Below are 13020 nucleotides of genomic sequence, written 5' to 3' on the forward strand. Positions count from 1 at the left end.
ACTCATGTCTCAGAACATCGTCCTTTGTTGCTGAACTTATTGCTGCTTCCCTACCATCAGATCCGTCCTCATTCACTTCTTCTCCCCACCAGTGAGGATGTCACCACTGGGGATGTCACCATCACTCAGACACTTTCCACAGGGCTTTGGTGTCTCAGTCTCCTGGCCTCCTACTTTGAATAATTTTTACCTCCAACATTTTTCAGACACACTTCAGTAATTCCCATCTGTGGGATGAGACACCAAAGAGCTCCTTCCAAAATTGCCATTTCAATCATCTCATTCTCCTCCCTCTTCATATTGGTTTCCTTCTCACTAATTCTGCACCACCCTCCTCAGATTCCTTTAGCCACTGACTCTCAGTTCACGTACCTAAGAGCTTTTAAACTCCTATGTTCTTAATTCTCACATTGTCTAAACCAGGTTCAAGGTTTAACCACACTCTCAACTGTGACAAATCCAGCTCCCTCTGGGCAGCCCTGGATGGCAAAGTGGGGGTTTCTGAGTCACCCACAGCATTCGGCAGTGATCACGACACAGCCTGGTCGCTGACAGGAATTCCCTGATCCTCACTGAAGAGCCTTCCATTGGTTTGCTGCTGTGCACAGGAAGTGCATAGGTCAATAGGATGCTTTGCTGACATTTAAAGAATCTATTTCCACTGACCTGGTGTGTTGGTGTCATTTTATTAAAATCGGAAACTTCATCCCTGGCTGGTGTGGCTCAGTGGATTGAGTGTGGGCCTGGGAACCAAAGAGTCACAGGTTCAATACTCAGTCTGGGCACTTGCCTGTGTTATGGCCAGATCCCCAGTGAGGGTGTGTGAGAGGCAACCACACATTGCTGTTTTCCTTCTTCCCTTCCTCTCTCTCTAAACATAAAGAAATAAAATATTTTAAAAAAGAAACTTTGTAACCATCCAATCAGTAATTAATAAAGCTCATGCAATAACTTAATAATGAAGCTCAAATCAGGACATGATCCCATTCATATGAAAACATTTATATGAATAAAGAAAGCAGGCAAATGCATAGATATAGGTTTATATCTACTGATGCATAGGACTGTTTGTATCTTTTCTCAAATTTTAGAAATTACATGATGATGCATAGAAGCTCTTTCTATTTTTCTAAAAACAAAAGCACATGACTTTCAGGTATGCCTTGTGTTACTATAAATTTATGTGAACCAGGACGAATCTATGAGATGTACAGATCAAGTTTTTCCCAGTAATTCAACAAAGTGGGACAGGAGGTTGAAGAAGGGTGATGCTTACTTAGTGTTGTGTTCCCTATAAATTTGTCTCACTTATTGCCAAGTCCTTTGGTAAAGTATTATTCCCCAGTATTTCTTCAGTGCATTAGAGATCTTTTAAAAATGAAAACAAGGGAGAACTCTCAGCTACAAAGAGAGAGATGCGTGAAGTCAGAGCAGGGAGGGGTGGTGAACGCCAGAAGATGATCGGTGTTTCCCACCAGAAAGAGCCCAGGGGCAGGGCCGGGTCCCAGGACCCGTGAGACCGTCCCAGTGACCTGCTGCACAGAACTGATGTTCGCCTGTGGGTGGAGGTTCTCTGTGCAACGACAGAGAGCCAAGTCACTCTCCACCCTGTGCAGCCCAGAGGAACCAGAAGCCCTGCCCCTGTGCTCAGGCTCACAAGGGCCTTGTCTGGGTGAGGCCTCCTCCTGCCCCACCCTGCCATGGGCACCAGGCTCCTGTGCTGGGTGGCCCTTTGTCTCCTGGGAGTAGGTGAGTCCTCAGAAATGAAGAATCTGCATTTTTTAATAGTCCCAGTTCTGTTTCCATTTATGTGTCTTAATCTGTCCCCCAACTCTGTGTTCCTCCACAGAGCCGTCACATGCTGGAGTCACCCAGACACCCAGACACAAGGTGACAACAAGGGGCCAAGGAGTGACTCTGAGCTGTGAGCCCATTTCAGGCCACCGTGTCCTTTATTGGTACAGTCAGACATCGGGGCAGGGCATAAAATTCCTTATTTACTTCAGCGATCAATTTCCTGTGGATGACACAGGGCTGCCCAAGGAGCGATTCTTAGCTCAGATGCCTAATAAGTCATTCTCCACTCTGATGATCCAGCGCACAGAACCCGGGGACTCAGCCGTGTACCTCTGTGCCAGCAGCTTAGCCACAGCGCTGCACAGTCACCCCCTCCCTGTGCAGAAACCTCCTGCTTCCCCTCTAGCCCCATCCCTCCCTAGCCGGCTTTCTGGGGCTTCCTGCTATCAGAGCGCAAGCAGGGGTTTAGTTCCCCGCCTCTCAGTAGGGAAGCCAAGGACACAATCCACCGAATGTATCACATTAGGAAACTTCTAGAAACAAAGGCAGTAGGGGCTGGTTCCTGGCATTGCTCACAAATGTTCACAGAGGGTGGCTGAGTCCAAGGCAGAGGGTTAATGTGTCCATGGGGCTTTCGAGTGATGAAGCAGCTTAAAATGGTGCACCTGCTGCACACGGATCATTACCCAGGCGGACTGTCTCAGGTAGTCATCAGTGGTCCCTCCTGCCTGTGCCCGCGCCATGCAGTGGTTAAGTGGGACTACGGTTATGTCCTCAGATCTGCTCAGCCCTTTCCACTTTCTTCTAACTCTTCCGTGATTATCTTCCTAATTGTCACAAGACACCCTTTTCACATTCTCAGAAGGCCCCTTTCCTTCACTTATCAGCTAAAAATAGCGGTAGATTCACAGGAAGTTGCAAAGGAGAATGAAAGCGTCCAGTGTACCCTTCATGCTGCCCCTACCGATGGTTACATCTTCCACAATTATCCTCAAATATCGAGGCCAGGAAACTGACCTTGTCGCCAAGTGCAAGTAGTTCGAAGTCATTTGTATTCACATATGAAGATGCAATCAAGATACAGAGCTAGCGCAGCACCACAGTCTGCCCAACCACACACACACACACACACACACACACACACACGTGTGTGTGCACGCCATCCCTGACCCCTGGGAAGCACCGATCAATTCTCCATTTCTGTGATGTCACTTTGAGAATGTTTTATACATGCACCCATACAGTAGGTGGTCTTTTTTGAGACTGGTTCTTTTCACTCATGCATTGCCTTTGAGATTCGTCTGATTTGTTACATTTATCAGTAATTCTTTTTTTAAAATTTTATTGCTGATAAGCTCTCCACGGCCTGGATGCACCAAAGCCCGTGTAGCCACCCCCCTGTGGTTGGACATTTTGGTTGTCTCCAAGTTTTGACGATTACAAATTAAGTGGCTATGCATGAACTTTTGTGCACAGGGTTCTGTGTGGACATAAATTCTTATTCCTCTGGGGTCAATTTATGCCCCGGAGTGAGCCTGAGATTGCTGGGTCATATGGGAAGCATATTTTTATTTTTCAAGGACACTACCCAATTATTTTCCAGCGTGGCTGTACCATTTTACATTCCTGGAGATTCACTTCGTTTATTGTTTTCTCTGTTATAGTTGCTCCCGCTCCCCCCCCATTCCCACCTTCACCCAGCCCCACCCTCTCCCCTCCCTCAATCAGTCCCCACATTGTCTGTGTCCATGCGCCATATGCATAATTTCACTCACCTGTAACATCGCACTTTATTATCTCCAACACACACGTGCAGATTAGTACAAGAACAGAAACCTGGTGGACCCACATACACTTTTCTGTGGGTGTTTTTGATCTCTTTGTAAATATCTGAATCCTTTCCCTCCCTTATCTAATGGGGGTCTGTCTGCACACCGCGTCCCCTGTCCTAGGAAGCTGCCTGGCCCATAAAACAGCATCCCAGGTACATCTTAATTAAATTTCATAAATCAACCAAAACATTTATGGGTCATGTATTAAGTTGCAGGGACATTTTAAGGCCTCACATTTTATTCCGAGAGGATCAAAACCTATCGACCTGGAAAGGAAATTACACTGTTTACTGCGGCAGCTTCTTCATGACTATGTAGGAGGATGGCTCCTATTTAAATGCAGAAACAGGTCAATGTCGTTGGCCTGAGGGGTGGTGCTTCATCACCCCTCAAGGGACAAACTTGAGAGAAACTTCACTCTTTCTGCTACGCTTCTTCTTCCCTAGAGGGCGCTCTTGAGACTACAGGTGTTGGTGACCACGGTGATATCTTTCCGGGACACTTCTTACAGGGCCAAGGGGACTCGGATTTGCTGTCATTCTTTGCTCTTCTGTACCCGTCCTGTCCTTATTTCTCTCTGGATCCTGCCATGGTTTGCAGGCTTCTCAGCGTGGTGTCCCTTTGTCTCCTGGGAGCAAGTGAGTCCTTCCATGTGGGAATGTCTCCACGTGGCCTTTGCCCCAGACACTCTTCCTATGTATTCTATGCTCTCGCCTTTTCCCACAGGACCCGTCTCCGCTGGAGTCACTCAGTTCCCCAGCCACAGGGTCATAGAGAAGGAACAGGCCGTGACTCTGAGATGTGACCCGATTTCCGGACATGAGACTCTCCTTTGGTACCAACGTGCCACGGGGAAGGAAATAACCTTTCTCATCAGCTTCCTGAAAGAGCTCGTGCGGGATAAATCAGGGATGCCCGCCGATCGGTTCTCAGCCGAGAGGACCGAAGGGACGTTTTCCACCCTGAAGATCCAGCCTGCACGGCCGGAGGACTCCGGAGTTTACTTCTGTGCCAGCAGCCTCACCACAGCGCTGCAGACTCAGGCCCTCCCTGCGCGAAAACGCGCCCTCTGCCTGCCCCGCGCCCCCAGTGGCAGCTCCAGACAGAAGCCCTCCCCTGAGCGTCATCCGCCGCGGAGGAGGAGAGAGGCAGAACCGGCTTTAACTCTTGAAATGCAAGAGTATCTGGGACACGTCCGTGGTCCGGGTCCTGGGGCTCCTTACACAGAGCTCGGCCTATCACCTCTGTTTTTGAGGTGAGTGTGTCGTCCCATTGGGGGTGGGGGAGCGGGGGAGGCACCGTGTGATTCTTGCTCACCGCGCTGCTCTGATCTGAAAGGGATCGGGACTCTGATTGTGGCCACATCGTCACACCCCTTCTCCCCACGATTTACATGACTCCTCGATGGAAATAAAAACAGGAGTAAACACGCATTGACTCCTGGTTTGGAGGTTGCTCCCTGACAGAGGTGGCAACGGTGCTGGTAAGTTTAAGTTACGTTTGTCCCACATAAATCCATTTCCAAACACTGTTTTAAATCTCGTTTGTAAGTGGGATGGCCAAGTTGATGAACACTGATGAAAGCCGGTTTTCCTTTCTCCGTCCGTCTGATTTTTAAATGGAGAAAGCGTGGGTTAGCCCCACACAGAGACGTGTCAGCCAACCCTGAGCGTCTCGGAGGTCAATTCCAGTTGTCACAATGGGGCCATGTTACCTTTGGGGATGCTTGCCAGTCCCCTGGCATGTGCTGGTCCCAGGGCAAGGGCCTAGTAGGAGCAGAGTGGGGCTAGGCACGCTTCTAAGCCGTCTGTGTCCTCACCCACAGCCCAGGTCTCCTCCCGCAGTGTGGGAAGGCTGCTCCCGACACTTTTCTAGTGGCCACAAGGGGGCAGTGCGTCATCACCGATTTCCTTGATGTGCCGTGGAAAGGACGGGGCTTGATTTCGGCATGTGGGTGGGGCTGGTGGGCAGATAACTTTCATGCATCGAGGTCGTAGATAACAAACCAAAGACATGGCGCCATAGATTTATGAGTGCAACCTGAGCAAAAGCTAGCCATGCGCTGAGGAACGTGTGACCTGCCTTAAAGGATGCAAGCAGTGAGGAGGGGACTGGATGAATATGAGTGAGACACAGGAAGAGGGACAAATAGGAAGACATCTCCTCTGTTTCATGCCTCATCCAGCTCAGCCCAGCCTCTCCCACCACGCAGGAAACTGCGTACAATATCACAGGGAGTGGCCCTTGCCCTGGTGACGTCAACAGTAGCTCTGTCATCACAGGCAGACCTGCCTCTCAGGGACCAGGGGCTCTCAGAGCTCCCCCCTCCAAACCCAGAGACCAGCGTCTGGGACAGACAGATGCCCCACGCCTGCTCTGGCCCTGCCATGGGCCCCAGGCTCCTCCACTGTGTGGCCCTTTGCCTCCTGGGAGCGAGTGAGTCCTGGGCAGGAGGGCATTTTTAACTAAAGCCATCACATCCCCAGTTCGGTGTCTTTCTTTACAGCAGCAACATCCGTCTCCCTCGTGACTCTGTCTGCAAATGTTCCTTCTTTCTCTGCAGGTCATGTGCGAGCCACGGTCACCCAGAGCCCAAGATACCAGATTACCAGGACGGGGCAACCAGTGACCTTGACTTGTTCTCAGGACCTGAGCCACGACACCATGTACTGGTACCAACAGAAGCTGAGCCAAGCCCCAAAGCTGCTGCTCTACTACTATGACCAGATACTTAACAAAGAAACAGACACCTCGGACAACTTCCAGCCCAGCCGGGCTAACACTTCCTTCTGCTCGCTGGGCCTGCGAGCGCCGGGCTTGGGCGACTCCGCCCTGTACCTCTGTGCGAGCAGCAAAGGCACAGAGGGCGAGCGCTGCCTCCCCACCACTCACAAACCTGCTCCGGGCCCACGCACCCGCTCCAGACCTCACTGCCCTCCCACACAGCTGCCGTGGGAAGTGGGTTCCCGGCTGTCATCATCCCCTGTGCAGATGGGGCTTGGCATAGACCTACAAAACCCTGGACGGTTACGCCGAGCGTGGAGACGTGGTTACACTCGCCCAACATTCAGTTGGTGGTGTTTTCCCAGAATCACTTTAGTCACCTGCTCTGTTCTCTGCAGTAGACAAATAGGAACTTCTGTTTTGTTTTGTTTTTTAATTGAAGTTGGAGACTTAGCAGTATGTTAAGCAGGGCGCCCAACCCCTGGCCCATGGGCCACATGTGCCCGAGGATGGCTATGAATGAGGCCCAACACAAAATCATAAACTTACTTAAAACATTACTAAATTGTTTGGTTTTCATTAGTGTTTGTGTATTTTTTAAATTTTATTTTAATCATTGTTCAAAAACAGTTTTCTCCTTTTTACTCCCAATCCAGCCCCCCTCCCACCCTTCCCCACTTCCCTCCCATTACCACCCTCCCTCTAGCTTTTGTCCATGTGTCCTTTAAGTTTGTTCCTGTGAACCCTTCCCAACATCCCAACGTTCCCTCTACTCTCCCCTGTGGTCAGTGTCAGCCTGTCCTCTATTTCAGTGTCTTTGGTTATATTTTGCTTGTTTCTTTGTTTTGTTGTTTAGATTCCTGTTAAAGGTGAGATCACGTGGTATTTGTCTCTCACTACCTGGCTCGTTTCGCTTAGCATAATGCTCTCCAGCTCCATCCAAGCTGTTGCAAAGGGTAGGAGCTCCTTCTTTCTTTCTGCTGCACAGAATTCCATTGTGTAAATGTACCATAGCTTTTTGATCCACTCATTTACTGATGGGCATCTAGGTTGCTTCCAGCACCTAGCTATTGCAAATTGTGCTGCTATGAACATCAGGGTGCATAGGTTCTTTTGGGTTGGTGTTTTAGTGTTCTTAGGATATAATCCCAGCAGTGGAATCACAGGGTCAAAAGGCAGATCCATTTTTAGTTTTCTGAGGAAGTTCCATACTGTTTTCCATAGTGGTTGTACCAGTCTGCAGTCCCACCAGCAGTGCACTAGGGACCCCTTTTCTCCACAACCTCTCCAAGTGTTTGTGTGTTTAATGTGTGGCCTAAGACAACTCCTCTTCTTCCAGTGTGGCCCAGAGATGCCAAAAGGTCAGACATCTCTGTAAGAGCAGGCCCAGGTAAGTGGTAGACCCCTCCCATAAATCCTCTCCCAAAGGAGAAGAAGCCACCCTCGTGGGCATGCTGAGGCCATGCCCCAGGTTTCTTATCAATAAGGACAACTAGAACCTCTAAAAACTCGTTCCAGATTCAAAGGCACAGGCATTGCCTGGAGCGTGCGTTATTCCCAACGCACTCAAATATTTCACCTGATGTAAATCAATGAACCATTTAAGTGGCACAGACAGGACTCCTAGCCAAAGCTCGATGTGGGGCTTTAGAAGATACATTAAAATTACTAGAGTTTGCTCCACGGGCATCGGTTCAGGTCCTCCAAGAAGCGGGGGCCAAGCCTGGGTTCGAGAATGCCTGTGAGAGAAAACGGGAAGGAGTGAGGAGCCCGGGAGAACCGTGACCCCGGTGCGGAGAGAGGGAAGGAAGAAAGGAGGGAAGCAGCAAAGAAGTTCATTCATAAGAAAAGTCATAAGAAAAGGTCAGCAGGGCCTGGTGGGTCCCTAAGTCAAGGTTGAGCTATGCCTGTGGCCCGTCCCACCCTGTGGACAGAACTCTGCACCACAGCTCCACTGCAGGGGGCAGGGATGGTGGCCCACTTCCCTTGGAGGGGGTTCCTGCTCTCTGGGTGGGCCCCTGGATGGGGTGGTATGCCTTGCTCTTCTTGATTGCCCCTCCCACCATGGAATCTCCACCCTATAAGGAAGCCAGAATGGGGAGGATTGGGACCAACTATTATTGGCATGTTGTTTCTGGAACAGAGGGACCACCCTACACGTGGGTGCTCCAAGGAGGGAGGAACCAGAGGTCTGGCTGCATTTGCCAGAACAGAGTTTCCACACCACGCAACTGGTGGGAATGAGAAGAGCTGGCAACTTGCCCCTCCCTGGGGAACGGATGGGTCCTTGCTGTATGCTCTTGAGATAATTTTCTTTTTTAAAAAATTTTATTTATTTACTTTTAGAGAGGGGGGAAGGGAGGGAGAGAGGGAGAGAAACATCAATGAGTGAGAGATACATTGGTCAGTTGCCTCTCACATCCCCCCAACTGGAGACCTGGCCCATAACCCAGGCATGTGCCCTGACTGGGAATCAAACTGGTGACCTTTTGGTTCTCAGGCCAGTGCTCAGTGCACTGAGCCACACCAGCCAGAGCCTCTTGAGATAATTTTCAAAGGCTTTCAATGGTTGTTTCGAAACTTTCAGCAGTTTTTTTTTTCTAGAAAGCTTTGACAAGCTCTTCATGCTGGCATTGTGGAAATGCTTCTCACCCTAAAAACTATTTACATCACAGATGGCCAGCCTCAGGGCTGTAATTTGCCTTCTCCTGCTCTAGCCTAATCCTGTCCCACTGCTAAACTCGGCCATTCTGGGGATGCTGGTGAATCTTCTCTGTGATTCCTCTCTAATGTCTGTTTGTTTAATCCTCGCCCAAGGATAAGTCTATTTATCTTAGAGAGAAAGGAAGGAGAGAGACAGACATTAACCCACTAACCAGTTACCTCCTGTGTGCACCCCAACAGAGGATTGAACAAACCCACCACCTTTCAGTGTAGGGGTCAACACTCCGACCAACTGAGCCATCCAACCAGGGCCCTCTCAATTGCTTTTTTTTGTTTGTTTTTCTGAAGTTTAATCCTATACGGACACTGTTGAGACAAAAGTTCTGGTCCTTGTGAAGGTTTGCAGATTTCTTTGTGTAGCTTTCTCTCTGGTAGTCTTCCTCGCGAACCCTAGCTGCCTTTGTTCCCTCTAACCTTTAACCTCTGTCTACTCAACTCAGAAAATGTTTCATGTTCTGTCCCCCACCCCCACTGTGTGTGGACATGGCCCCTTTTTTTTCTTGCTTTTGAAGAATCACAGCCCTGTGTCAACTTTTCCAACAACTGAGTATAGTTGTTTCATGTTCTTCTTTTTTTTTTTACTTGATCAGACCAGGATCCTAAATTTAATGGGTAGAATTAAGTGCTGAAAAGTACATGAAAAAAAAGCATGCATTAATTAAAAATAATGTGAATGAAGCTGAGGGAAGAGAAATTTCCAGAACTTCAGAATAATCAATATTGCCAAATGCTTCAAAAAGTTCAAGCAAGCAGAGAAACAAAAACATGTTTTTGTGCTAGGATGTCTGTGATGTTAATCATTAGGGGAATAATTCATAAGGATATATAGATTTTTTTTAAATCCATTAAGAAGCTGGAGATGGCAGCTAAAGCAGTGGTTCCACTGTGACAAAAGCAAAGGTGTCTTCATGCAAAGGCTGCTGGGTTCTACGAAGTGATCATGTCACAGAGCAGCTACGTGCAGGGGCCGAGGAAGCCTCAGGGCACGCCACCTGACCCCGTGTTTTCCTGCGTCTGCCATGGGCGCCGCAGCCATCTGCTCCATGGTCCTCTGTCTCCTGGGTGCAGGTAAGTCCCTGTTCTGAGCTGTCAGCTCCCCCTTTCCTGCCACCAGTGTCCCCCCCGGGCTAGGTCTCCAACTTCCATCTGCTCTCTCCCCAGGCTCCCTTGACGCAGCAGAAGTCACCCAGACCCCAGGGCACCTGATCACAGGGAAAGGACAGAATGTGAAAATGTCTTGTGTCTACCCACAGGGACATCGTTATGTTTACTGGTACCAACAGATCCTGGCAAAAGAGTTCAAGTTCTTGGTTTCCTTCCAGGACAAAAATGTTTTTGAAACAGAAATGCCCAAGGACAGATTTTTAGCTGAGTGTCCCCCAGACTCACCCTGTAGCCTGGAGATCCAGGGTGTGGAGCTGCAGGATTCAGCCACGTACCTCTGCGCCAGCGTTGAACGCACAGTGCTAAATATCAGCTCTGCCTGCTGCACAAACTCACCCTGGGCCCGGCTCGGGGAGCAGGTGGTGCACCAGGTCAGAAGGCGATGAAAGCTACCTAGATAAAGCCAGCTTACACCAAAGCGGAATTTGTTGCCAGGCTAAATGTATAGCCCACGGCACCAAAGAAAAGACACAGGGATTTCTCCAGAACAAAGTGGAATGAAGTCCTGGAATCATCACACGGCTGATTTGACAATTCATTTCTTTTTCCGTCTTGTTGGCCCCGTATTCTTCCTTGTTATTAACTGCCTTCCCCATTTCTTAGATCTCACAGTGGGTACGAGATTATAGAGTCAGATGCCAGCACTTCAGCCACATTGAGAAGGGCCAACTTGACCTTCCCTCGCGCTAGATTACAAATCCAGGAAACAGGAGAAAAAAAAATGAATCTGTTTTACTCAAGAACATGCTCTTGGAAAATTCAACATTAGCCAAGAGGGTGGGGTTATTTTGAACAACATGGCAGCTTGGGGGCTCGTCACTTTGACCTTATGAATCAAGGACACCCAGCAGGTGTCCCTCACACGTGAGGAACGAAGGAGTATTACTACATTTGCTGGACACCGAGAACCTAGGAAAAGAGAAGGAATTAGGGAGGCAATTCAATCCTTAGTTTTTACAATGTCAGACCGAGTGGGGACTCTGGTGAATTTCTTTATTAAGGAATTAAATCCAGGTAGTGCAAAAAGCATGTCAATTTAGACCCTACCTACAAAGTTGCTAATTAGTGTCCCTAGAGCTGAGGGAAGAGACAGACTAATGCGTTCGCAGTGACAAAACACCTACTGTGCAACGGAAAGTGGAGGCAGACACGGAAACACCCTCGGGCGTGTGGTCCAAACTGTGATGGGGAGCAACACGTTCATCATCGAATGTACACGAAAGGAGGCGTCCTGGCATTGGCCCCACCTAGCGAGGTCACTCCATCACATCGAGCAGACACCGGGGTCGAGCACCTCTGTTAAAATTTGGTGATCATTCCGCTTACAAACTGGTTGTTGCTACACCACGCGCCACTCAGTTTTAGCAAAGTTTATATATTCTGTCTAGTTGCATTGGCTCTTACTTCAATACAAGCTAACCCCAGTTGTCTTACTCCCCGAAGTCCAAATGTACTTCTTTTCATTGTGACCCCTGGAAGTAGAAGCCCCCACTTTTCCAGTCTATCCAGTGTCATGGCCTCTGTTTCTAAGTCCCTTTCCCAGGGCTCAGGCGTGAGTGCTTCCCAGTGGCTGTGTCCATTCCTCTCCGAACCCAGTCGGACCCCGCGGACCCACGCAGTGGCTTTCCCACAGAGGGGCGAGCCCTTCGAATGCTCTCTTCAGCTTTTTCTGGGACCATGTCCATTCTCCTGAGACTATCCTCCTAAAGATTAAAACTATATTCTCACTAGACCAGAGGTTTATTTTTGTTTCTCTGCTTGCTTATTCTCTTTGAAGCATTTGACAATATTAACTAACCCTTAGGTTCTGGAAATTTCTGTTCTTTCAGCTTTAGTCAAATTGTTTTCAATTAGGTTTCCTGTTTCCCATCTACTTTTTTTAATGCAATTTTCAGAACTTAAATGGGTCCATTAAATATTCCTTCCTCAGAAAAATTTCTCTTGTTCCTTGTCCTACTTAAATTTTAGCATTCCAGTTTAATGCATGAAGCAGTCTTTTTGTTAGTGTAGCCTATTAAAATCTCTATTCAACAAAAATTTTTAATTGGTCTGAGACCGCAAGCCTCAGTGTCACTTCAAGTGTAGGTTCAACAGGTGTATTCTAGGACTGGGTCAAATGTCAGAGTGTGCATTTCTGGACGTGGGTTATAGGAATAAATATAATTTTGCCACCCCCTGCTGATTTTTGTTCATGCTGAAATTGGAGAACTCAGCCAAGAGAACTTGATGAGGTTGATAAAATTGCAACTCTAGTGTAGTCCTCAACCATTTTCTTGCTCCTTCTGTTTCTTCTTACTCTTTTTCCCTTTTCCACTTCCTCTTATGTTGTCCCTGAACTTCGACTTCCCTAAGAACCCTCGCGTGGGTTGGAGCCTGTTGACATATCCGTGTAACGACATAAACATGCAGCCGAGCATTTGGACCACGGATTCTCCCTCTCCCGCAGAAGGTGCCCCCCCCCCCCCCCGCGCGGGGCTGTGGGATGTCCCAGCCAGATCCTACCTTGTGGGGCCCAGGGAACTCTTTGCTGTGGCGCATGAGAAACCATGGCTGGGAAAACGTCATGCGGCTGCTGACCGTGCCCAGGGCACCAGGCTCCTCCGCCGGACCCACGCTCTGTCTCCGGGAGGCATGTGAGCTCGGGAATGCGTGGGAACTTGGGTAGAAGCCGCTTTCCTCCCGCTGCCCTTCACTCTCTATGGCTCTGTCTTTTCCCACGGGACACACAGGCTGTGGAGGTAGCTGGAGTCCCTGCCCCAGGGTCACACACGTGGGACCA

At 49.0% G+C, this 13020-nt stretch overlaps 2 gene segments (V, D, J or C); both read left to right on the forward strand.

Moving 5' to 3' along the window:
• Window positions 1–1644: 1644 nt before the first annotated feature.
• Window positions 1645–9290, forward strand: LOC114507388. The segment is given in 3 exon segments: window positions 1645–1749; window positions 6193–6587; window positions 9258–9290. Coding segments are annotated over 3 exon segments (477 nt in total).
• Window positions 9291–10053: 763 nt separating this feature from the next.
• LOC118496953 lies at window positions 10054–10627 on the forward strand. The segment is given in 2 exon segments: window positions 10054–10145; window positions 10239–10627. Coding segments are annotated over 2 exon segments (438 nt in total).
• The last annotated feature ends 2393 nt before the right edge of the window (window positions 10628–13020 follow it).

This window comes from Phyllostomus discolor, chromosome 10, assembly GCF_004126475.2.
Source record: "Phyllostomus discolor isolate MPI-MPIP mPhyDis1 chromosome 10, mPhyDis1.pri.v3, whole genome shotgun sequence".
Taxonomy (NCBI): domain Eukaryota; kingdom Metazoa; phylum Chordata; class Mammalia; order Chiroptera; family Phyllostomidae; genus Phyllostomus; species Phyllostomus discolor.